The 26,594-nt window shown below is 48.3% G+C and overlaps 1 protein-coding gene across 18 annotated transcripts in view; it reads right to left on the bottom strand.

Moving 5' to 3' along the window:
- Nucleotides 1-26,594, bottom strand: part of HSPG2 (heparan sulfate proteoglycan 2) — a 903,404-nt gene that overhangs the window by 145,542 nt on the left and 731,268 nt on the right. For all 18 annotated transcript variants that reach the window (XM_085608925.1, XM_085608919.1, XM_085608917.1 and 15 more), the window contains 6 exons: nt 26,374-26,525; nt 24,712-24,841; nt 24,173-24,324; nt 2,569-2,698; nt 1,574-1,717; nt 518-652 (listed from right to left, as the gene is read on the bottom strand). In XM_085608925.1, coding sequence (XP_085465051.1) covers nt 518-652; nt 1,574-1,717; nt 2,569-2,698; nt 24,173-24,324; nt 24,712-24,841; nt 26,374-26,525 — 843 coding nt within the window. The remainder of the gene's footprint in view (nt 1-517; nt 653-1,573; nt 1,718-2,568; nt 2,699-24,172; nt 24,325-24,711; nt 24,842-26,373; nt 26,526-26,594) is intronic.

Genomic DNA, 26,594 nt, shown 5'->3' on the forward strand with positions numbered 1-26,594 from the left:
ACCTGCACATTTAGTAATTCATGCAGCCCCACATCCTGTGATATACTTGTGCCTTTAAAAGACTCATTCAACACCATATTCAGAGATTAAGTTATAAGTATAGTCTAATATTCTTGGACTAGCACATTTAGAGTTTCAAGAACTACTGCATAAAGGAAGTTAAAGGCAGGCATTTTTTCTAGGATTTTCTTGAAGCTAAGAACCTGCAAGTTACGAGACAACTGCATACCGATCTTTTCATAGATCCATATCATACATAAATCATTAACAATGAATGAAAGTTGGGACCAAGCCAGGCATGGCTCAAGTGTCCCTTCTATGCATCTTTGCATACTTTTTCTGACAATTCAGTAGCATTTGGTGAATGTAAGATATGTGCCACAAAAATTGCAATTTGGTATACAGTTTGGCTACGGAAGGGAAATGTAATTGTATTTACACAGTGCTACTTATCTGTGACAAGGCTTTGAAAGTGAGGCCGAATTAGTCCAATCATTACCCAGTTCCTAATTTTTACCTTGTACAATGAGGTTGACAACACTATTGGCTATTCCGTAGATGTTGGAGGCCACACATCGGTAGGCACCTTGGTTGCTGTGGCGCACTTTGGCTATGGTGATGATAGAGCCATCAGGGCTGATCTGCACGTTATCTGAAAATTGAAATGAAGACACAAAGCTTGTAATATTGCACTTCCCTTTCCACCGCTTACTTGAATGTACAAAACATAGCCCTGAATATTACCAGGGAATAGTGGAAACTCTCATGGACAAAGAAGCAAACCCAAGCAATCTGGTTTGTCCAACCCCTAAACAAAGCTATTGAAGCTAGGAGCTATTGTATTTTGTAGTCTGTAGTGTTATCGCAGATGACACTTAAAGCACGAGGTAATAGGGATTACTCCAGCAGTTGCTGCACGGTGTCCTTGTACCATTAAACTACATTTACTTCATTGTGTTAAAAATAGAGATTTTAAAACAAAAAATTAAGATATCATAGTCATAATCTCTCTGTGACCCTCTACTGAGAGGGAGATTGTTTTATCCACGTCCGGTGTGCCTAATACAGTTTGGAAGCAGTGCATGTTTTCCTGCAACGCTTACCACAGATTCCAAGCACTGAGAGGGAGTCTGCGTCTTACCAACCAGCTCTCTTCACAAATTTATCTTGAATAAAAACACATTCTCGATTGTTATAGCCAGTGTTCTTATTCTACAAACCTACACAAACCCAAAGAAGCAATCAGCCACCTCTGACCCTAAACTCCATTTTTAATTGTCGGTTTGCTGATAAAGGATGGAAATAAATATCTGAAAATAACACCAGCCTCAATATCTTAAACATCTTGTACAGTAGGCCTCCCTAGAGTGTCCCCCTTGCAGGACACTTAATTGCAAACATTTCTAATATATTCTATGTATCTGCAGTTACACCATCTGTAGCACAGTATTTATTGTACATAGTAGATAAGAATAGGGGTCATGGCTCCTGGATGAATCATGGAGCCACCTTCACCCTCTCCACACAGGAAGCTCCAGCATTCTTCAGCACAATGAGCACCTCGATTACTCACCTTGCAGGGGTTTATTGTGGGCCATCTTCCATTCGATGCGTATTGGTTGAGCGCCATCATGGATCCTACATCTGAATGTCACATCTTCACCAGGGCCAACAGTGGCACTGTGAGGGTCAATAGAAATGATGGGGCTCTGCAAACCTGTTAGAGTGATATATGTCATTAATTAAACTTGCTTGCTCGCAAGCAACCATGTTCTATATGCGGAGGTTAATGGTGGAATTACTTGTATGTTACGGGCAAGTTGTCAGTTACAGCCCTTCTCAGAGATAGGACTAACCTCCCAGTACCTATGCTTTCCTGTTCTGGCTGGAAGAGTGTGTAGCAACAAAGTTTGCATGCAAAACCAAAATGATGACAAAAAAGATGTAATGATCATGATGATGGTTCACCCCACTAGTTTGGAGGTTAAAACCTGCCACAGTTTCAAATCAATTTACATGTTTGCCATATGTCAACCAAAAAACAGCTAGTGTTAAACACTTTTGATGCCAGCTATGGTCTGTCTTTATGATCATGCCCCTAACCATGAGATGCACTAACTAGATAGGCACTGCAGCAAAGAGCGCAAGCATTTGTTGGATGGAGATAGGATTTTGAAAGGCACTTAGAAGCAATTTAGCTTGTAGCCCTTGCTAGGCAAATACTCATCAGCTTACTCTATCCCCTCTCGTGCGGTTGAGTGATCATTGTAGAGTGAAGCTAAATAATAGACTACAATTCCCTTCTCTGTCTGAGACACTGTGCCACTAGTGCCTAGTTCAAAGAAGGAAAGACGACTTCAGTTTTATATGTACTTAAGAGGTTTATCAAAGTGTTAGTATCCAACCCCCAGTATTTTCTGGGTGCCCACAGAAAACAGAATCTATCCTGTTACTGATTCACAGCTAAATCTCAGAAGCTCATAATTTCGACAAAGTCTTTGCTTTGATTCATATTTCTGCTGTCCTATGGGTTAATGAAATAATACGGTTCATCGGTATGATACTTACGGTAGGAACCGGCAGTGATTGAGACCATAACAGAGGCTTTCTGGACACCAGCTCCACTGCTTACACGGCAGATGTATTCCCCAGAGTCGGCTGGAGAGGCCTGGTGAATTCGTAGACGTGAACCCAAGACCTGTGGAAGGGAAAAGAAAGAACAAAGTCAGGTGTGAACTTGTAGAAAATCAGTTCAAGTCCAGCTGTTAATATATGCATGTAGAATTAACTCTCCCAGGCATTATATTATACATGTTGCAGCAAAATATGCTATGACTATTCAAGTCAATAAATACAAGACACCTAGATCGGACTACAGGAAAAGCAACCCAGCTCTGAATGGAAGACTTCGATTAAGCTCAGTACCAGAACGCAGTATAGAGCACACACCCTACTGGTCATGCAACTGCAAGAGAGCAAGAGTACTTATCACCACTGAATCAAGGTCCTATGGCAGAAACCAAACAGACTTGATGTTAAAGGCCGTCAAGGCAGGATAATAATATTGGCAGCCATATTAAAATGGATGTTTATTAATTGACTTCAATGATGCCCTTGATGTGAAACAAAGCGTCTGATTAAGAAAAATAGAAAATAACTAGAAGCATGCTTACATTTTATGCAGTGGTTCAACCTACTGGATTTTAAAAAAATTGGAAGCTTAAAATGTATTTACCCATTGTCTTTAACTGGTGTCCACTAGTTTATTTAGTGAGATCCATTCCATGCATAATTTAGAATACAAGTTGTAAAGTTTTAATTCTCCACAAGCAGCTCAAGGCAAAAAACTGGAAATGCTCTGGCACTTAACACCTTATTAGATGGACTGAGCTAGACTTCAATATGCACTGTTTCTCAAAGAAAATCAAAAGGCCCAGCAGGCCAAGTTGTTCCTAGCTGTGCAATGTTATCACTGGTATATCTGAACAAGTTCCTTACCTTTGGTAATGAGGTTTCTGGTGGATAATATATCTAACTATGGGTTTCTCACCTTGTGAAATATTCACCAAGGTCAGCTACCAGGGGACTACATTGCCCCTTCAGGATGACTCCTCATCTTATTAATGTTCAGACATGCTAGCCGGCCAACAAAGGAAATAGGGCACGCACCAGCCTAGTGACATCTGTTTTTGTAGGGGCAACTTGCGTTAGAAGTGTAATTAGTCCACTTGCCCATCCCCAGCCATCCTGATACAGGAGACGAAAAGTCCTCCCAGCAGATGGCTCATTTGGCAAGAAGGTGAGAAGGAAAGAAGGTGTTGTAAGATGGATTGAGGCAAAGTGCCTGAAGTTATTTCACACATCTAGCCGATGTTATGGAGATGATGTGCAGCAGCTCAAAGGGGGTCGAGATCAAAAAAGTGAGTTCTAAGTTCAAGTCCCCCTGGAGCATCATTAAGGGGTTTGGAGAAAATAACTGTTGCAAATCTATCAAAAACCTCATCACAACAGGTGATGTGAATAAAGAAGGCTGATCCAGTAACTGCAAGACGGCTAAAAGAGTTGATAAGTAGCCCTTAACAGTTCCCAAAGCAAGTCCTTGCTAGATGAGGGACAAAAACAGCAAAGTTTCATACATCTTCGCCAGTAAAGAGTACATTTGTGAGGTGCCTTACTAATCCACAAATTAATCCCAACAGTTGGTGTAGAATGATTTTGTGGTGGGATGCCAAGAGGAAATCGATGACCTTGGGATGTAGGCTGAGGGTCGTCAACTGACACCGCTCAATCTCCGAGCATGAAGAACAAGTTACTAACCTTCGGTAACGATGTATCTGTAAGAAACATTAGTTAGTTAGATTCCTCACCTTAGAATATCCCCAGGCGTCAGACTGGATCCGGAAGATTTTTCGTCAGCAATACCCCTTGCGCGTCGCTAGGCGTCGTCTGCGGCTCCGCGTCCGTCGTCGGCGTCGTGCGCCGGGATGACGTCGTCGGAGTACTTAGACGCCGCCCTCGCGCGCTGACGTCAGTTCTTGTACATAGCCTTCCGCGCCAGGAACGCAGAGCCATGCAAAGACCGACACTGGTGCCAAAAATAAAATCTAGGGGCCTGAAAGGACAACCTTAACCCTAGATGTCAGTTCGCAGAACGGGGAGGATGGGAGGGTCGGTGAGGAATCTAACTAACTAATGTTTCTTACAGATACATCGTTACCGAAGGTTAGTAACTTGTTCATCTGAAAGAAACACGTTAGTTAGATTCCTCACCTTAGAATAGATACCCAAGCAATACCATCCCCGGTGGTGGGTCTGCGAACCAAGATCACACCAGAAAGTCCTGGAGGACAGAACGGCCAAAGAAGCCATCCCTCCGGACTTGGCTGTCAAGGCAATAATGCCTGGCAAACGTGTGTAGAGAAGCCCACGTCGCCGCCTGACAGATGTCCTGCAAAGGGACTCCCCGTCCCAAGGCAGTAGTAGCCGCCGTGGCCCGAGTAGAATGGGCGCGCAGCCCAACAGGAGGGTCCTTTTTAGCCAAGGAATAGCAGATTTTTATACACAAAACGACCCACCGAGAGATGGTTCGTTTGTGCACAGCTTTCCCCTTCTTAGCGCCCACGTACCCAACAAAAAGCTGGTCGTCCACCCGGAACTGTTTTGTGCGGTCCAGATAGAAGGAGAGCGCACGTTTTGGGTCCAGACGGTGGAGCCTCTCTTCCTCTTTGGAAGGATGCGGAGGCGGAAAGAAGGTGGGCAAGGTGACAGACTGCCCAAGGTGAAATGGAGTCACCACTTTAGGAAGAAAAGAGGGACGAGGCCGAAGGACAACCTTGTCCGGATGAACAGATAGAAAAGGAGGCTTTGAAGATAAAGCCTGGAGCTCACTCACCCGTCTAGCCGAGGTGATGGCTACCAGAAAAGCAGTCTTTAGAGTTAGAAGACGAAGAGGGCAATTGTGAAGAGGCTCGAAGGGAGCGCACATCAGGAATGTCAAAACCAGATTCAAGTCCCACTGAGGCATTACAAAAGGGACAGGAGGGAACGTGTGTGTAATGCCTTTGAGAAAGCGTGTAACCACAGGGGACTTGAAAAGAGAAGGCTGATCAGGAAGCCGCAAGAAGGCGGAGATGGCAGCAAGATAACCTTTCAGGGTGCCCAGGGCAGAGCCCTGCCGGGCCAGAGAAAGAAGGAAGAGGAGAACCTCAGAAAGAGGGGCGGAAAGGGGATCCACAGCCTTTGCTGTGCACCATGCCACAAATTTGTTCCACCGGCAGGCGTATACCGACTTTGTGGAGGGACGCCTGGCTGCCAGAATGATATCACAGACTTCAGGAGGCAAGTCAAATGGCATCAACTGCCGCCGCTCAATCTCCACGCATGGAGGTGGAGGCTGGACAGGTTCGGGTGGAGGACCGTCCCCTGCTGCTGCGACAGAAGATCCTCCCGAAGGGGCAGACGTATCGGGGGATCGGTCAACAGACTGAGTAGCTCGGGATACCAGTATCTTCGTGCCCAATCCGGAGCCACCAAGATGACTTGGGCCCGGTCGCGCCTGATCTTCTTCAGCACTCTGGGCAGAAGTGGTATAGGCGGAAAGGCGTACAACAGACCGCAACTCCACTCGTGACGAAAAGCGTCGCCGAGCGAGTGCCGCCTTGGAAATTCCAACGCGCAGAACTGCTGACATTGCGCGTTCTCTTCGGTGGCGAATAGATCTAACCAAGGCTCTCCCCACTGCTGAAAGAGGCCTTGCACCACTTCGGAGTTCAGACGCCATTCGTGATCCATCATGCACCGGCGGCTGAGTTCGTCTGCTCTGGCGTTCAGAGAGCCCGCCAGATGTTGAACCACCAGGGTGACGCCCTGGTGTTCCAGCCATGTCCAGAGGCGCAGAGCCTCCTGACAAAGGGTCCACGACCCCACCCCGCCCTGTTTGTTGCAGTACCACATGGCGGTGGTGTTGTCCGTGAACACCTGCACGACACTTCCCCTGACAGAGGGAAGGAAGGCTTTCAGTGCAAGCCGGATCGCTCTCAACTCCAACAGGTTGATGTGGAGACGAGACTCCGCCGGAGACCAGAGGCCTCTGATCTCCGCCTCTCCCATATGGCCACCCCAACCCAGGAGGGACGCATCCGTCACTACGACATGCTCCGGTTGGGGAAGGGAGAGGCTCTTGCCCTTGACCCACTCGCGGTCCGTGAGCCACCACTGCAACTGCTGTGCAGTGCCCTCCGAGATCAAGACATGGTCGGACAGGTCGCCGTGATGCTGGGCCCACTGAAACTTCAGGTCCCACTGCAGAGCCCGCATGCGCCGCCTGGCGTGATGCACTAGTAGGATGCAGGAGGCCATCAGCCCCAGAAGCCGCAACACTAGCCTGACCGAAACCCGGGATAGAGGCCGAAAGATGGGAATCAGGGCCTGTATATCCCGGACCCGCTGTTCCGGTGGATGGACCCGGAACTGCGCCGAATCGAGAACCGCTCCGATGAAGAGGAGCTTCTGAGAGGGACTCAAGTGTGACTTCGGCACGTTGATGGAAAACCCCAGCAAATGCAGGAGATCCGCCGTAGTCTGGAGGTGGGAGACGACTGCCTGGGGCGAGCCCGCCTTCAACAACCAGTCGTCGAGATAGGGGAAGACTGGGACCCCTGATCTGCGCAGATGAGCTGCGACCACCGCCATCACTTTCGTGAACACCCGAGGGGCACTGGTGAGGCCGAAGGGGAGCACGGTAAACTGAAAGTGCTCTTGGCCCACCGTGAACCGCAGGTAACGCCGGTGGGCCGGCAGGACGGGGATATGGAAATATGCGTCCTGCAAGTCCAACGCTACCATCCAGTCTCCAGGGTCTAGGGCAGCTAAAACCTGAGCCAACGTTAGCATCTTGAACCTTTCCTTTCGGAGGAAGGCATTGACGTTCCGGAGGTCCAAGATAGGGCGCAGGCCCCCCTTGCCCTTCTTGGGAACCAGAAAGTAGTGGGAATAACAACCACGACCTACTTCTGGACTCGGAACGCGCTCGACGGCCCCCTTGGCCAAGAGAGCCGAAACTTCCTCGCGGAGAAGATCCAAATGATCCCCCGAGATACGGTGGTGCTGTGGTGGCATGGCTGGAGGGGTCGTCTCGAAGGGGAGGGAGTAGCCCCTTCGGACGATTTGCAGCACCCACCTGTCCGATGTTATGGACCGCCAGTGGAGCAGGTGATGGCGAACTCTGCCGCCCACTGGCGTGGTATGGGCCTGAAAGCTCGGACTAGGAAGGCTTTGAGGCGGATGCTGCCGGGGTGGATGTGGGCTGACCATGTCGGCCTCCATTTCCGCCACGGCGGAAGCCACGTCCGCGACCGCGCGCAGGTTGGTTCTGCGGCTGGTGGCTCTGCGGACGTGAGGAGGCGCCCCTTCCTTGGCCACGAAAGGGGCGAAAAGCGGAGGTGTGCGCCCGCGGAGCCGAGAGGCCCAAGGACTTGGCCGTAGCCCGGGAGTCCTTAAAGCGGTTCAGCGCACTGTCCGCCTTCTCACCAAACAGGCGAGTGCCATCAAAGGGCATGTCCATGAGGGTGTTCTGGACATCCCCGGAAAATGACGTGGACCGCATCCAGGCGTGGCGGCGGAGCGCCACCGTGGTGGAAATCGCCCGACCTAGCGAGTCCGTGGTGTCAAGCCCACATCTTATGGCGTGCCGTGCTGCATCCCTCCCATCGGCCAGAGCCTGGGAAAGACGTGGCCGGACCTCCTCCGGACACAGGGGCAGCACGTCCTCCACCGTATCCCACAGGGAATGGGAATAACGGTCCAAGAGACAGGCGGTATTTAAGGACCGCAGGCCCAAACTAAGGGACGAGAACAGTTTCTTGCCAAACTGCTCGAGTCTCTTGGAATCCCGGTCCGGCGGAGCGGTCGGGAAGGAGGATTGGGAAGTAGAGGCCTGGATAACCAGACTCTCGGGGGTGGGGTGTTGGGACAGGAAGCTGGGGTCGCCCGGAGCAGGGCGGTGGCGCCTGGCAACGTTCCTATCCACAGGAGGGACTGTGGAGGGCTTGGACCAGGTGCCCTGCAGAACGTCAGTGAGGGCCTCGTTAAACGGCAGCAGAGGCTCAGTGGAGCTTGCTGAGGTTTGAAGCACCTCAGTGAGGATGTTGGTCCTCACAGCCACGGCAGGCAACTCGAGCCCAAGGGCCTCAGCCGCCTTGCGCAGCACCACAGAAAATGCTGCACCCTCCTCCGAAGCCACGGTCGGAGGAGAAGTGAATCCAGCGTCTGGCGAGGTGTCCAGCCCGCTGGCCTCCCCCAGTTCATCTGCCCAGTCCTGAGAAAGCTGTGACTGAACAGCCAGAGGGTCCTCGAACCCCTCCCAGTCGCCCCCTTCTTCCGATTCCTGATAAACAGGAGGAATGATCGGAACCGGACTGTAGAGATGGTAGGTCTCTAGCGGCGTCGGATGCGGCGTCGGCGGACGCCGTGCCGGCGTCGGGTCCGGATGAGGGCTAAACTGGGGCGCCGGCGTCACAGGCGTCGGCGTCGGCGGCGCCGGTGACGGCGTCGGCGTCGGTGGTTCAGGCGTCGGCGCCGGTGGAGGAGTGACAAGGTCAACTGGCGTCGACTGGGGCCCAGGCATGGGCCCCGCGGGGACCTGCGGCGTCGAGACCGGAGTCGTCGACGGCGCCGGGGCCGGAGCCGCCGGCACGCGAGGTCGCCCAGTCGAGCCCGCGGGGCCCGAAGGCGCGCCAGCGGGCGTCGACGGCGGGGCCAGGCTCCTCATGGCCGAGAGGAAGGCGCTGATCTCCGCCGGCGCCGCGTCAGCCCCAGGGACCGGAAGGTATGGGGGCGGACGCGGCACCTGCGGCTCCGCCGGAGCCGCGGGGGTGGAACCACTTGGACCCTCGGCCGAGTCGCGCGACCGGCGAGGGGAGTCCGAAGAGCGATGTCGCCGCTTGGACTTCTTTGAGTGTTTGGACTTACCCGACGACTTGGAGCCCGACGATCGATGGTGGCGTCGGCTAGGGCTCCGCGAGCGATCCTTGGACCTCCTCCTGGACCGGGATCGCGCACGACGCGGAGCCGAGTGGCGAAGCTCGAGAAGCTTGCGGGACCGCTCCCGCCTAGCCTTCGAAGTCAGGGCCTGGCAGTCGTTGCACGACTCCGCGTCGTGGTCGAGGCCTAAGCAATAGAGGCACCGGCGGTGGTGATCGGTCACCGACATCAGTCGATGACAGTCTTCACAAGCCTTGAACCCAGGCATCCTACCGGCACCAGATGTCGACAGACAGGGATCAAAAATGATCAAAAAGAGTTAGTCAAAAAAGACTAAAAGGGGTAGCTCTCCCGGATCTGCGCTTACTGGCGCGGAAAAAAGAAGAACTGACGTCAGCGCGCGAGGGCGGCGTCTAAGTACTCCGACGACGTCATCCCGGCGCACGACGCCGACGACGGACGCGGAGCCGCAGACGACGCCTAGCGACGCGCAAGGGGTATTGCTGACGAAAAATCTTCCGGATCCAGTCTGACGCCTGGGGATATTCTAAGGTGAGGAATCTAACTAACGTGTTTCTTTCAGATAAACTGGTTATCTGAATCATATTCTTTGGTGCGGTCTGGGTAATAATTTACCGCCCGACTCAAATCCAACCAATGCAACTGTTCCTCCTCCTTCTAGGGATGAGGTGGAGCATAGAAGGCTGAGAGGGTAATGGATTGGACCTGGTGTAATGGAGTGATCATATTGGGAAGGAAAGCAGTTCTGGTTTGCAACACCAACTTGTCTAGAAAGAAGGTAGTATTGGGGGACGAAAGTTCAGGGCCTGCAATTCACTGGCCAGTATAGCAGACATGATGGTAATCAAAGATTCCGTCTTGAGGGGAAACAAGCAAAGGGTACAAGTGTGGAGGGGCTGAAGTAGCATCAACATCAAGACTGTAAAAAACACAATTTCAAGTCCCACTGAGGAACTACAAATGGAGTGGGGGGAAAAAGGCTAGTCAGGCCTTTAAGAAAACATAAAACAATAGGAGACTTAAACAGGGATGCCTGGTCTGACAGACAGAGGAAGGTAGACAAGGAAGCTAAATAGTCATTTAAAGTGCAATGGCACATTCTCTTTGAGCTTGGGAAAGCCAGAACTGCAGCACTCGGGATATTCTTCCTCAGAACCAGAGGAACCAAGAGAATGTGGGGGAAATGAGTAATGAAGCTGAAAGCTCCACCTCAAATGAAATGCATGCCCCCAAGGCTCCCCTCGATGGAAATTGGAGGGAGAATTTCTGGCACTGAATATTTTTCTGAGAGGGGAAACAGTCCACCTGTAGAGTGCTCCACTGGGCGAAGATGTCCTGGACTACCTCCAGTATAAGATGACACCCATGACTGACAAGATAACTGGCTTAGCCTGTCGGCTAGGTGATTGGCAGTGAACCAAAGATCACAGTCTCAGAGCCTTCAGACAAAGGACATGAGACCCTACTCCCTATTGGTTGTTCACATAGCACATCGCAGCCGTGTTGTTCATCTAGATCTGGCCAGACCGACCTACTGTGGAGGGGAGGAAGGCCTTGAACCTTGGCCCAATTGCTTACAATTCTAGCTGGTGGATGTGAAGCACCTGCTCATCCTCAAGGTGAGCTCCCTACCCCAGGGTGGAAGCATTCATCAGTAACATAGTCACGACTGGAAGAGGAGTAAAAGCAATCTCGGGTGTCAGATTTGCCTAGTTCCCCCATCAAGTCAAATCCGTTGCAGTGCTGGAGAAGATAATAATGGAGTCAGACAGGTCTCCGTCATACTGTAGCCACTGCCTGCGGAGGCACCAATGCAGGGCTTTCATATGCCAATGTGCGTGCATGACTAGGAGAATGCAGGAAGCTAGCAGCCCTAGGAATCATAAGACCCTGAAGACTGGAACTCTTGCACCTGACTGAAAAGATGGAATGATGTCCTGGATGTCTATTGTCCTCTGTGGAGGAGGGAAGGTGCAGAGCAGGTCTATGTCCAGTACTGACCCTAGGAACTGGAGTCGTTGGAGGGCTGCAGGTGAGATTAGGGCTTGTTGATCGAAAAGCCCAGGTCGAACAACAGGATGTCATCGACCGCAGGTGGAGCAACACATTCTCTAGCAACTTGGCTTTCAGGAGCCAGTCGCCCAGGTATAGGAAAATCGACACCAACCATCTGAGATGGGCTGTAATCACTGTCATCACCTTGGTGAAGACTCTAGGTGCAATGTCGCCCACAGGGGAGTACCATAGTCTAGTAGTGTGTAGAACCCACCACAAATCGCAAGTAATTTAGAAGGGACTGCAGGATAGGAATGTGGAAGTACACATCCTGCAGGACCAATGATCATCAAGTCTAAAAGCACCAACGCCAGAAGAAGTGGAGCTAGGGTCAGCATCTTGAACTTCTCCTTTTTGAGTAAGAAATTCAGGCTCCTGAGATCAAGAGTGGGCGCAGGCCACCGTAAAAAGCAACGTGCGTAGCAATCTTCACCTATTTCCCAGTCTAGCACTAAATATACCACTCCTTGCAGAAGGAGAGCTGTCACATTTTGCTGTAAAATAGTCAGATGATCGGGGGTAGGGAAGAGTAACAAGGTGGGATGAAGGGCAGAACCTGAAGAAATGAATGGATTAACCCCTTTTTTATGCTCTGAAGAACCCATTGGTCCAAAGTAATAGCCTTCCAGGCCGGAAGAAAATGGGACACCTGACTCCCACAAACTCTGTGTGATATTGGAGAAAAAACTAGGCTTGTTTTCTTGAAGTGCGAGGAGAAGGAGGGCTACAAGGTGGATCCACAGCCCTGTCCTGACTGGATCACTGTATTGGTGTACAAGGAGGGTAGGTTGCTGCTGAAGTGGATAAAATTCCCAAAGCCACAAAAGCAGCGAAAGGACTGGAAGCCCTTGCTTGATGATGGAAGCTCAAGGTCCAGTGGACGTGCTGTGCCCTTGATGTTTTGAATTTTTCCAGCACTGAATCTGCCTCAAAACCGAACAGGTGCACTCCATCGAAGGGAACAGCCATCAAATTAGACTGGATGTCAGAAGAAAAGTTAGATGTCCGGAGCAAATCATGGCGACTAATTGAGACAGAGGTCTCAATGGCCCAGGCAATGGAGTCCGCTCTAATAGTGCGGCTGGAAGCAATTTGTCCATCAGCGAAGACCTTTTGAAAATGGTCTTTCATGTCTGAAGGATATGCAGCAGCATCATCATTTGGGTCATGTCCCAAAATGCATGGCTGCACCTGGCAAGAAGACAGATGGCATTTAATGATATTAAGACCATACTTCTGGCTGAAAAGGCTTTCTCATCCAAACCTCAAGTCTTTTGGACTCCCTATCATATTGGTACCATGAGGAAGGTTGCACCCAACTGCGTACTTGAGCAGGATGTCTGTATAACAAGGCTATCAGGTGATGGAAGGGTAAAAAGGAATGGTGGTCGTCTGGTGCTGAGTAGTAGCGTCAAGCCACAAGTCTCAATTGCTGTTGTAGATGACAGCTTCTCCCGAACCGCTAGGACAGGTGCCAGTAGCGCATCATCAAAAAGTAACAAGGGCTTCGATGTGGCTGAGGGCTCTGATGTGTGAGGGCAAATGTTTGAGTTTTGCTGATGGCAGCTTAAATCCAAGGCCTCTGCAGCCTAATATGATAAAATGGAGAGACATGACCTCCAGTGTTGGTGGTCCAACAGGGAGCTCCATGGCCCATTCAGGCGAAGTATCCAGGCCATTTGTTGCTGAGAGGCCCTGAAAACCTTGCAGGGGATTCTGCCCTTGGTCTTCATAGAGGAGACCTTCCGCAGGGTCAAAGTCTGTACCAAAACGTTCTTGGAAGTGTGTTCGATAAGCCTCCTCTTCTAGTAAGTAAGTTTATTCATTTGTGTTGTTAATTAAAACCATTGCAACAGTAAACCAAATTATTAAAAAAACTGTAAATCTAAACAAGCATTGACCTAGCCAATAGGTCTCGCCTTTGGGACCTTATAAGTATTTAGTTATGCAGCACAATATCCTTGGTGCAACAACATCAACTGTTGCATGGCTAAACACTTATAAGGTCGCAAAGGCGAGACCTATTGGCTATGCCAATGCTTGTTTTAGCTTCCATGCTTCAAGTCTCTACACAAAGCCCTGTTTCTGCAGGGCTCGGAATTATGAGTGGAATATGTCACACCGGGTAATTACCAAGTCAAACCGAAATACCACAAAACTAGGGGCACGTGTAATGAAGGGACAAGCCTCAGCAGGCCGGCGCATCCAGACACTGGGCGAATGCTCCAGCGCCTCGCATAAGTGTGCAAACATGTAATTGTCATTTTGCATACCGGGCGCTCCAGGTGAAGCTGTTCGGAGAATGCTTCTCCTGGAGTGAATGGGCATTAGACGTCAGGTGACTTCCTGTCACAAGAACACAATGCTGCAGCATAGGAGGTTTTCTTTTATTCAACATTAAAAAACGAAGACTACGACTCCCAGATTGCCTTAGGTTGTTCAATGTAAACCCAGGACTAGACTAGCGTGTCCTTGGTGGCACGCAGGCACCTAGAAACTGCAGTTAGAAGGGAGAATATAGAGAAAACCCCCAGAGTCTTCAGAACAGATCACTTTTCTATCAATAACATTGGCCGAAAGGCAGAACATTAGTCGCTGTAATGCCTGCGAAGTTAAACATTGAAAAGTAATTTGTGGATTTCCTTCCTTTCCATGCTAGCTATGCTGGAGCACACTGAGAGCATGTGAGAGAGCCGAGATTTAGAAACAGCAGGACACTTTGTCGGCGGAACCCTCCAGCCTGCTGTCATGTGAAACACGGGGACATGCCCTGTGAATGATGCGGAGCATGTCCAACAAGGACGGCATGGACTGCCTCAGACACCAGTCAGTGTCAGCATCACACTGATCACAGGACATGTAAACATGGAGACACAAACCTGAGCAGATGCTCCAATACTTACAAGTCTCATTTATAATCCCTCTTGTGGTTCCTTCATTTAAAAAAAGCTTTCTGCTCCGCGCCCTCGCTTAATTGTAGAGTATTAAGCACACAAGACCGGGAGAAGTGCACGCGTGCACTGTAAGGAATGCAGCTGCTATCGAAACCTGACCCAAACCAGATGGCCCCAGCGTGCCGCTGCAGGCTCCCGAGAGCAAAACGCTCTGGGAGTGAACATTTCAGGAAAAGCTGGGACATCCACATGCCTTTGGCTAATTGCGTGCTGAAGCCAGACGCAAAGGCCAATGGCGTGTGAGCACCACATGCACGAGCTTCTCCTGAAACTGAAGTGATTACAAGAGGTCGTTTTCCTATGCAGTGCATGCGCGCTGCCATAGGCTCGACCTAAAAAACAGTTCCTCTAAGCGAGGAATCAAAATAAACATTGATATTGTGTTGTTTACAGATAGAAACAATCCTTAGAAGTGCTAAATTTCCGTCACACATGGATAATGTAATTATTCTCCTGTCTTTTGTGCAGAGAGCAAAAGTTCATTCAATATCATTCTTGCTGAGCAGCTGGAGCTTATGAGCAATGTGCAGAAGCTGGTTAAACAATTTTGTTGACATTACAGTGAATGCTTTTGATTCAAAAAAGGAGTTCAAAGATCAATAAGAATGGTATATACAAAAGTATGTGGTGGATAAGAGGTAATACAAATATCAGCAAGTCCCCAGGACCTATTTCAGCGCTATGTTGACAAGAAAGCAAGGATTCAAAAGTGCTGTACTTGCAAATAAACAAAGTGAGAGAAATAAAGTACAATTTTCCAATGAATATTGAAACCCTTGCCTGACCTCAATCTTTGGTGAGTTCATGTAAAGGCCTATATAGCCCCCAGGGAAGGAGCACTGTCAGACCATGAGCACAGCTGCCACGCTGATCCGTTGGACATGGAGCTCTTTGCCCCAACCCCTCCAGGTCTTCCAGCTTGTCCACAGGATGTGTTTCTGTCAATAATCATTTTTCGACTATGTTCAAATCTTTTAGTAGCCTTTGAAACTCTCTATGGAGGTGAAGCAGGGGCTCGAAGTCTATCTGCAGTGTCAGTGACTGTATCTGGTGATGGTGATGACTGAGCCACTGGCCATTAAAGTAGCTCTGATGCTGACAACCTGAGTGCTGGATTAAAGCTGGGTAGAGGGGCAGCACCCGAAGGTGCGGCATTCAGTGGTGCTGGTTGCAATGGCATGAACAATGGGAGCCGTGCAGGAGCTATTGAGCCCAATGATGCTCCGTTCCATGCAGCCTTTGCAAATATGTTGTACATGGCATAGAAGAATACCTCTTGATTTGGGGCTGGAGTCAGAAATTCTGGGAACTGTGGCATCGAAGCCGTCACTGAACGTTCCAGGCTCCGAAGAGAAGGGATGCACAGAGGATCCTCAGCCAGGATTTCGACTAACTCCGGTTCCAAAGACGAGTAACCAATGGGAGTCAGAGAAAGTCTGGGAGACTTACCTTTTGAGTGCTTTTTGGATTTTTGTGTGTAGTCTCCTCTGTTTGGTGGACGAGGAAGATGGAGAACGGGAAAAGCGTTGAGAACGTTTCCGGTGCAGATGGTCATCCTTGACCGGAGCTATGAAGAGGCTGGCCTCCCACTCTTTGATGGCCTGGGGGTTTATACTGAGGCAGAAAGACAGAGTTGGTGTCATGGTAAGAGTCCAAGCACAACAAACAAATGGAACTGGGACTATGATGGACATCTGTCCCTCACAATCCCTACAGGGTTTAAAACTATTTCGGAGGTAAAGACATTAGTACTGCTTTAGTAATTTTTTGTAAGGAAAACTCTTCAGAGAACAAAGCTCCGGAATCTGCGTCAAAGGCACAGAAAAAAGGGAACTGACATCGATGCGCTGGAGTGGGCGCTTTATGGACCGGGTCTAGCGCCTTCTACTGGTGGCATTGAGGCTATGAATTTTTCCAGATCCAGTCTAACGCCTGGGAATAGTTCTACAAGTGAGGCATCTACAGGTAGAAGTACCCATCAGAAACAGCAGACAGTGCCCTCTCCTTTGCTAGCCAACAGGTGTAGCAGGTGTAGCCCACATTGGTGCATTCTCTCTCCACCAGGTCCATGGTGCAGCAAACCATTCCTTCGGTCCTCTTCTCCAGTCCAAACAAATCTGAGTTCTGGGTGCCAGGGGTGCCCTTTTAATGTTCAGAAAATACCCTCAGGAGAGGTAGCAGTCAGTAGCCAATGGGCTAACAGGTTTTCTCCTGATGACTACTTCCTGTATAGTGTGGCATCTCTCTATTCCAGAAGTTTCTGTCCTGCCCCCTCACTATGTGGCAGAACCCCTCTCTTGGCATGCAGAGCTCCCTAGCCCAAATGTGAGAAATGCCATCTTTCTTGCATGGTATGCCCCCACTTTTTGCTGAATTGCTGATGTACTTTGAGTGTGCCCTGGGCTCCTGCCAATCAGGTAGCCAGGGCCTATGCTCCTTCCCTAAAACTGTATGAAGCCTAAACCCAATTGGCATCTCTGGCCACATGTCAGCCCCTGGTAAATGGTACCCTAGGTACCCAGGGCCTTGTGACCAGAGAAGTCCCCCAAGGGCTGCAGCACTTATTGTGCCACCCTTAGAGGTCCTGTACCCTGTCACACACACACACTGCCTTTGCAGGCTGAGTGTCTTGGTGCAGAACAAAACAAAGTCGACATGGCACACATCCATGTGTGCCATGCCCACAACACACACTGCCCTGGCATACCTTAGTCACCCCTCTAGCTGGGTGCCCTATGCCAGTGGTGTGGGTACAGGAGCGTGAGCCCTGTGCCCCTACAGTACCCAGGTCCATTCCTGGGCACTGTAAGTGCAGTGCTGCCATTTAAGAGTATATGGTGCTGGGAGATCGTCAACACGAACTCCACAGCACCATGATGGCTACACTGAAGACTGAAGTTTGGTATCAAACGTCTCAGCACATTAAACCCACACTGATGCCAGTGTGGGATTAAATGTAAGATGCACAACAGAGGGCAACTTAGAGTTGCCCCCTGAACCTAATCTACACTCCACATCCTGTCTGAGGGGCTGCCTAGGCTGCCACACAGCAGACATGGTGCTGGAACCCTGGGTAGAGAGCCATCCACTCTCCTGGGCCTGCAACAATGCACATCCTGGGTGAGGTGCTAGGTCTGGCCCCTACCGGTTCTGACCCCCACTCTGGCGGGAAGACTGGCGGGAAACCCCAAGGGAGGAAAGGGGGTGTGCCAACCTCTGCCAACCCCACTCCTCAGGTGGGGAGGCGAGGTGAAGCACATCTTCGGGCTCTCGCCATCTTGAAGATGGGGAGCCCTGCCCAATCAGGACTAGGCTACTGCCCCCCTCCCACAGGAGAGTGGCATGATAGGGGGTGTACCCACCCCAGGGAAGGGAACCATTCATCCCTGCCCTTTACCTACCTGTAACACCCCTAAATTTAGTATTTAGGGGCACCCTGAACCTTTCTTCCGCAGATCCAGATTCCGAAACAAGCAAGAAGATCAAGAAGCAAGAAGATCAAGAAACAAGAAGACCTGCCGTGCAGCTGCTAACAAGAGAAAGACACCAAATGATTTGGCCCCAGCCCTACAGGCCTGTCGACCCTCGAACCTGCTCCTGCTAAACCCCGGCGTCTCCAGTGGTCAGCAACCTCAAAAACCCCGGAGGACATGACTGCCTTGTTACTCTAACTGGGGCTCCCATGAGCAGTGGTACTGCTCAAAGCAAGTAACAAGCCCCTGGCATCAGCCAGGAACCGCGACTCCTGCACACACTGCACCCACCAAGCCTGTCCTGTGCCGGAGTGAACAAAGACCACGAGGACGTCCCCCCGGCATCTGTGACCCCGAATCCAGCACCCAAGGACCCATCTAGACGTTCCTGACGACACCTGCAGCCTCAGAACCAGGGACCCCTCCAACCGAGACCAGCTGAGGGTAAGATTTCCCAACGCGAAAAGACACTCCTGCACCCGGCGCCCTGCTCCTGGGTGCCTACCTATCCTACAACTTCCCAACTCGAAGTGGTGGTTGCACCTGAAGAATCTTCGTCCCCGAACTTGCAGCCTTTGTCTGTCACTGAGCTTCTCCATTGAAATCCATTGAGCGCCTAACGGCTCAAAAGCACCCTGAACCCAGCCGCCCGAGTGCCCCTGGCAGTGCAACCTCTACCCTAATCTACTTCCCCACTTGCCCTGAGCAAGTGACCAGGGGCCCAGCTCCCACAGCCGCGTGGCCTGCTAGCCAGCAGCCAGCAGCCACCAACCAAAGGCCCCATAGGATAACATTGGGCCTAACTCACTCTGCACCCGGCTGCCCCTGTGCCGCTGCGGGTGTAACAACTGTACCTACCTGACCCTGAGAGACCCCTGAGTCTATGCCCAGAACCTTAACTCTGCCAGTCGAGTACTTACCCAAAAGCCGATAACTCACTTTTCTTCCATAGGGTAACATTGACTGGTTTCACTTGGAAATTCTTTGAAGTGTCGAGTTTTGAAACTTTAAAATATTTATCTAAAATAAGCCGAATAACGAAAACGAATTTACTCACCTGCTATCAGGAGAGATCCCAGTGCTGGATCTTGGTGCCCAGCACTGACCCTGCAAAGTAATTACAACCGTACTTACCGCTAACTTGATTTTCCTCCATATGATAACAATGCCTGGTTTTTACCAGAAATTCTTCCAAGTGTTGATTTTTGCAACTTACAAATATTCCTTAAAAATCGCCTGTATAACAAAAACGCTTTCTTCCAACTGTTTACAGGAGATGCACCAGTGCTGGATCCAGGATCCAACACTGAGTTAGAAAAAGTAACGATAACCCTACTTACCTTCTATGTGAATTTCCTCCCATAGGATAACATTGGTGATTCTATGTGAAAACGTTTCTAAGTTTCAACTTTTAAAATACAATAATATTCCTTAAAAATCATTCCTGTAACCAAAACGTATTTACTTACCTGTTTCCAGGAACTGTCCCAGGACTGAATCTAGGATCCAGTCCTGAGGTTAGAAAAGTAATCCTAAAAGTAATTTATTGCATTTACTTAGAAATTCCCTTTGAACTCAATTTATAATTGTGTTTCAAATTGTGTTGGCCATTGCAACAACTGTAACTATTGCATTCAAAAGTCTATTGCCTATTGAAAAGTATTTAACCCCTTGTATGCTCATGACAAGCCCAGCTCGTCATGAGGCACAGTGGAGCTGTACTCATGACGAGCTGGGCTCGTCATAACGGTCGCGCCACTCCCACATGTAATTTATTCCCCGCCTGTGTGGGAGAATCAATCAGTGGGCGGAGTCGTGACAAGCCCAGCTCATCATGAGCACAGCTCCACTGTGCCTCATGACGAGCTGGGCTCCTCACGAGCACAGCGCCGCCGCCCCTCCGCGCTGCAGGGGAATTACCCCCGCGGCAAAGGGGTTACCTAAAGTATCTCATTCTGAGAGAGTATATTTTGATACTTATTGTTGGTTCTAAAATAAAACTATATATTTTGATACGAAACCATTGGCCTAGAGTTCAGTTTTCGAGTGTGTGAGACCATTTGCTGACTGAGTGTGTACAACAAATGCTTTACACTGTCCTCTGATACTGCCTTACTGCTCGACCAAGCTACCACTTTAGGGAGTAAGGTTATATCTAACTTTAGCCTCTGCCAAACCTCTGGGGACTGTGGACTCTGTGCACACTGTACCTATTAGGGAACAGTATATACAGAGCCACTTTCTTACACCAACCCAGAGGTCTTGTTACCCGGTGGGCTAAATGCCCCTGAAAAAACTATTTGACAACTGCCTTTCCCTCTTGGGCTCTAATGCTAGCCTGTCTACCTAGTCAATTGAGCAGTTCCTCTCCCAACTGTTTGCCATTTGCTCTTCAAAGGCTGCATACCCTTTTAACCTTGGCTTTTGGGCAAACACCCAAGTGGATTCCTGCCAGTAGCAGGCTTCTATTGTGTCCTTTCCTGGAGTTGTATGCCCGTCTCCCCAGGTCTCTGGGACAGACCCCATGTGGAACCATAAATGGACACAGGAGACTATAGGCAATAAAGTGGCAACTTTGTAAAAGTTGCACAATGCAACAATTACATAAATTTCAACTTACAATTCAGCCTTACTGTAACAAGCGGTTTGATACCTTACAGTGCCAGCTTTAGTAGTCCCAGCCAGAAGTTGGAAGGGCTGAGGTGTCAACCTGTAATGCTGCACTTGCCAATTGGGCTACTAGTCTTTTCCACAGAAGAAAAGACAATGTAGGAATGTTACTGCTGGAACATAGAAAAGTACACGTTTCACCTTTTAATACACAGCACCCTGTCTTAGGGCTCGATAGGCCTACCTTAGGGGTGACATATTTATTAACAAAAATTGGCATAGCCAATAGGTGTCGCCTTTGGGACCTTATAAGTGTTTAGCCATGCAACAGTTGCATAACTAAATACTTATAAGATCTCAAAAGCGAGACCTATTGGCTATACCAAGCGGCTGTGCGGCCACGAAAGTGATCGCGATCAAACATCAAAGCGGCCGTGAAAGTGAAAGTAATCCCTGGTAGCACTTTTTGGAGTCCTCTCAATAAGTCTCGCTAGACCAGCGCATGCGCTGGGTCTGGCGAGACCTAAAAAGGGAGGACTGGGCTTTGCCATTACCTTAAATGGCAAAGTCAAATTAGCAGTTTTAAACTGCCCTTCCAGTCTGCAGTGGTCGACTGGGTGACATGTTTTATCTTTTCCTACTAAGGGTGGCACAGAAAGTGCTGCAGTCCCTGAGGGGACATTAACCTACAGGACCTGGTACCATACGTTAGGGACTTACAAGTAAGCTAGGCTATGTCAACTGTATATAAGTCAATCACCCATGTACTCATTTTAAGTGTCAGATCACATGCACTAAGTCCTGATTAGCAGTTCTCAGGGCATTTCAGAGCCATTCCACCAATGCCTAGTAGACAAAATGGTGCAATAAGCAGGGGGGGGGGGGGGAATGGAGATTGAAACCTGCAAAAAGTTTGTTCCTCACATAGCCTGAAAAGAATTCCTGTATCAGCCAAATTCCCTCAAAGGTCTGGGACCATATCAAAAACGTCTTTAGTGCCCATGCGCAGGGCCAGAAAGGGTTTGAGCACCATTTTTGCAGAATGTGATATTTTTAGCATATACTTCTACTCCGAAAAGCTACAGGTTATTCTATGAGCTAGAGACACCTAAGAAATATGAAGAGGCAATCATTGTCATGTGTTGCTTCCTAGTATGTGCTGTGGGCAGTGCAATTTCAGGAAACACTGATGCATAGACCAGTTCTGAGCCTGTGCACTAAAGTGGGACACATTCATGATACAGCCCCAGGATCACCAAGTTAAACTTTCATTCCTACTCCCTAAACATAAATTGAAGCTTGGAACTTTTGTTGCTGAAACAAGATTTGACACTTCGAACATCACTTGTAACATCTGTGACCATATTTAATTAAACTTAAAACTGTGTTTTTTCTTTAAACCCCCTCCATTCCCGCTCCCCAAAATGAAAAATGCACTAGAACAGTACACGCTGCACAGAATACAATGTTACAGTGCCTTGTGCAAACTCTCACATCCCCAGCAGGAACACAGTCCCACACTGCTTTAAATAAAAGGCCACAATTGGTAAAAATCTGTGATAAGATGCCCATGTGGTAGTTTACCAATCAATACAAAATCCTGTAAACACAGTCCAACAATGTGAAATACAATTCATCCAAGTGTGAACTGCACACGCAAATGACCCAAGGCATTCTCAAGGCTATGGCACGGCTTGCTGTCACCAAAGACCCTATAGCTAACAATAAACATTAATTCCGTAGCAAGCTTCTATCCTTTGACCAGACAGCACCAATAGGCCCAGATCCGTTAATAATAATACATTTATCAGCCCAGTTCTTTCTCAGTATCTCGAGACAAAACAACGTGGCTGTGTGATACTGGCTTGCAATAACAGGAGCACTAAAGACCCCACAATATATACATTATGCTCCAAGTAGAAAACCTTAATTCAGCTGATCTTTGCCATTTATCTAGAGAAAAGAGAAGCAGTAAAGTGTTAAATGCCCACCATTAACCTTTTATCTACCACAATAAAAGTTAAATGAAGGGCAAGCATATATGCACATACATGACATAGGGTGAAGCTGGATTGCTGAAAAGAGGGGCATCATGAGAAATCAGGCGCTGAAGTGCATGCCACCATTGAGAACATGAGGTGTCAAGGCTTTTGCACATTGGAGTTCCCACAAAAAGTCTTGGTAGTCTTGTATGCGTTCCGGCCTCTGCCTCTTTGGCCCCGAGTTCGGACGAAGACCAAGTCATCATTGGGCTAGTGGAGTGAGCTGCCTGGAACTTCTGTGTTACGCAAACAAATGATGGACGGAATGCTGAATAAATCATGCATTCACCCCTAGTCAAGATATGTGGGGTAAATCGATCTTTCTTTTGCTCACCATGCGACCGCAGTTTAGACCCAGCCAAATGCAAATCAGTCTTGACCCTGTTCCTCATGGGATTTGTCCAGCCCTTACTGCCATGCCAGATCCTCTCTGGAACAGAAACAAGCATCCTGGGACCAGTTTCGGGTTATTACCCTCATCAGCCAGGCTAGCTTGAATCCAGTGACACAGTGAGCAAGAGACCCACATCTGGTCATACCCATCCCACTTAGGGCTAAAAGTGCTGCAGCAACAAATGATGGATGGACTGCTGAATGAATCAAACATTCACTCCAGTCAAGAGAGCTGGGTTAAATCAAGTGCTAAAGTGCTTGTGCTCTCTCCTTAAAATTGCCCAATTGGCTTATTTAATTTACCTTCAAATCCGTAGTAAAGTGGTACTATATGTGCCCAGCGCCTGTAAATTAAATACTACTAGTGGGCCTGCAGCATGGAGCGTACTAAAGCCAGCAAAAACAAATTCAGCAAAAATAGGAAGGTAAAGGCAAACATTAGGGGAGAACCACGCCGAGGATGCCAGGTCTAACAGGTTGCATCCAGATCAATTGAGGAATGAGCTACTCAATCAGAGATGGAGATCCCCTACAACTTCTCTCTTGATAGAGTTGCATGATGGGGTCAAGTTCTGCTTTGCTTTCTTATGCTTCTGCTTGGAACCACACCTCGTGGGCTTGTGACCGATATCTGTTTTCTGCAGTCATGGCATGGTTTGAAGTTTGTAGTTTTAGAAGGGGACATTGTTCTTTCCCCTGCACATTGTTATGGAAGTTGTTGAAAGACTGACGAAAGAAAGAGGGGAGGTTCTGATCACTGTTCGAAGGTGTGGAAGGAAAGGCACCAACATTGGTACACAGGGATGGATGGTGCTTATAGGAGTCTCTGCTCGATCACTTACAGGTGGAATCTCATGGTGCCCATCTCACAGCGCGCAGGAGCACTTTCCGAATAACGTCTACGGTCAGAATGATCCTTTGGAAAAACCTACTATATATCAATTTCATCACCTTTATTGCAGACTCTTTCAATAAAGGAGGCACTTCCAAAATGTGCCAATGATTAAAAGTTTACAATTGTAGCCTTTGAGTAACAGCAGCATCATTGGTATAACAATTTGTAGCAGCTACTAGGTATTTAGCAGTTGCAAACACCCTACCCCCCCCCTCCACTGCATTATTGCATCACTTCAAAAGGGCATACCTGGTGGTTGGAAGCAAGGGCACCACCTGCCTTGTGCCATGTTATTGTCGGTGTGGACTGCCCAGTAACAATGCAATTCAGTTCCACAGTTTGACCCTCCACTATGGTTTCTGAAGATGACTCAATCCTCACTCCAGGAACAAAGCCAGATTCTAGAAAAGAACACCGCAGGAAAGTTACAAAGCATCTGTGATGAATTAGTGGCTCATTTTCTCATCACTTGTAAATCTGATGCTAGGGATTGAAGGAGCTTGAAGGGTTTGTTATACTGCATGCTAATCAGTTATTTTAAAGAAAAAATATGGAAATAAAGTAAAACTAAATTAACAAAAACATTTTTGGGAGAGTTAAAGAGTAGGTTACAAAATGCTTCTAGGGAGCAAATGTGACTATCTGATGTCCGTACATGGCAAACTTGTCCCTTAAGAAAGGGACACACTTAACGCACAGCCATAAATTAATGCATATTCATAAACGGCATAAAAAGCAACCCAAATTAAAGAAATCCCTACACTAATCTCATGTGCCCCAAAACTCACCTTGGTTAGGACTAGTGATGGAGACAATGACTGAGGCCTGCTGGGTGCCGAAGCTGCTGACTGCACGACAAATGTACTCGCCAGAGTCTGCTGGGGAAGCCTGGAGGATTCTGAGACGAGAACCCAAGACCTGTAGAAGAGCAAGTTCAAGACAGGGGTTAGGGAATGAGCTAGATAAAAGAGTGAGAACCAAGCATTCTAATGTTCTCTCAAAGATAAGTAAACCACATTGATGCAACATTAAATCAGTCTAATGCCTTTATTTGGGACCTTGGAAAGCCAAAGGCTTCCACAAATTTCACTACAGTTGCTTTTAATACTGGGGTCACAAACAAACATCCTAGTCACCATTTCTGGCACTCAACTAGAAAAGGGTAACAGTACATCCCATGGAACTCGTAACGAAAGGAGTAGTAACTTCAATCACTGTGAACATTTTTCACTATCATTGGGCTTAGGAGTATGTGACTGTATCAAGGCTGCTCTACACCCAAGGTCTCTTGATGAAAGGGGACTACAAATAGCTGAAAAATGTATTAATTAAATCGTACTTATTTGCCCTTCCTTCATTTTGCCAATTGCTTTTGACATTTGGGGGAAAAGTGATAGCACACAGGAAGGGCAGTCTTTAGATATATGGCTGCTTCAAATGTGCAAAGTAAAATGAGGCATTTTCATTTTTAGGTTGCTCCTCTGTAGGCCAGTATGTTGGCAAAGAAGTAAGCTCCAAGTGGACCTGAACATAGATAATATCAGGAGTAGAAGGTAGACCTTGGGAAAGGAGCAACCAAAAAATAGGATTCAATTTTATCATACAACATTCTGGTGTCAGAGTACAACATTTAAACCACTTATAAAGTTGACTTAGTAGCACAGCTGCTTGGTAGTGTAAGCAGAAGAGCAGCTGGGGAGGTTTCCAGGGTCAAAGGTATGATTCTCAGATAGCCCTCTAGGAAGAAGATACCGTGTGGGTATTAGGTTGGGGACCTCCTGAGGGAGAGGTTTACAAACAGATGCCTTGAGTAATAGACTAGATGGAAGAAGATTCAATTTCCAAATAGAGATTCAATGATTTAGCCATCTTGATGCTGCACAAGAAAATGCTCCATTTAAGCAATTTCACATTCTGGCATGACAAAAAACACACCTCTCTGGCCAATGGTATCTGTTCTTTTGACTAGGACCTTTGAAATCCTCATATTTGTTAAATATTGGTAAAATCCAACAACTATTTTTTGGTTATTCATAGGACAGATTTGCAGAGGCCCTGTGGGAGGGAAAAGACCTATCACAGTATTTTCAGAGTAGAATCAGTTTGGGGACTATGGGCGGATGGATAGGAATCTAAAAGAGGGTTAAAAATTTAAATCTAGGGCCATGGCAGTAATTCCAGTGTTACTCCCAGAGGCCTGCTGAAAGAGAGGTGCCCCTTTAATTGGAATATACACATGCTCAAATGGAAAACAGCTAAAAGAGTGTGCTAGGAGACTCTAAAGTGACCAACTACCTGAGAAGAGACCCTATCACCAGTGCCAGATAATTTGTTATTTTATTGCAACGTGTTTTAAATATTAGTAATGTTGTGGTATCAAAACTGGTTAATAGTGTCATAGGTTTTCAACATTAAACATTCAGAAATCCAGCAATTCAGACTTTACTTACCTGATGATTGGGCGAAAGGGGTTCCCCTGCTCTATGCCACGTGACAGCTGGCCGAAGTTGACCCGAAACAATGCAATTCAACTCCACAGTTTGACCTTCAACAACCGACTCATGAGAAGACTCGATCCTAAGAGGTGGAATGATGCCAGTATCTGGAAGAGCAGTGAGAAGGTCTGAACAGCACATTCTCATCCTATATTCTAGCAGGAGCTCTAGAAGTC

Source organism: Triturus cristatus, chromosome 1_2, assembly GCF_964204655.1.
Source record: "Triturus cristatus chromosome 1_2, aTriCri1.1, whole genome shotgun sequence".
In the NCBI taxonomy this organism is placed as follows: Eukaryota; Metazoa; Chordata; class Amphibia; order Caudata; family Salamandridae; genus Triturus; species Triturus cristatus.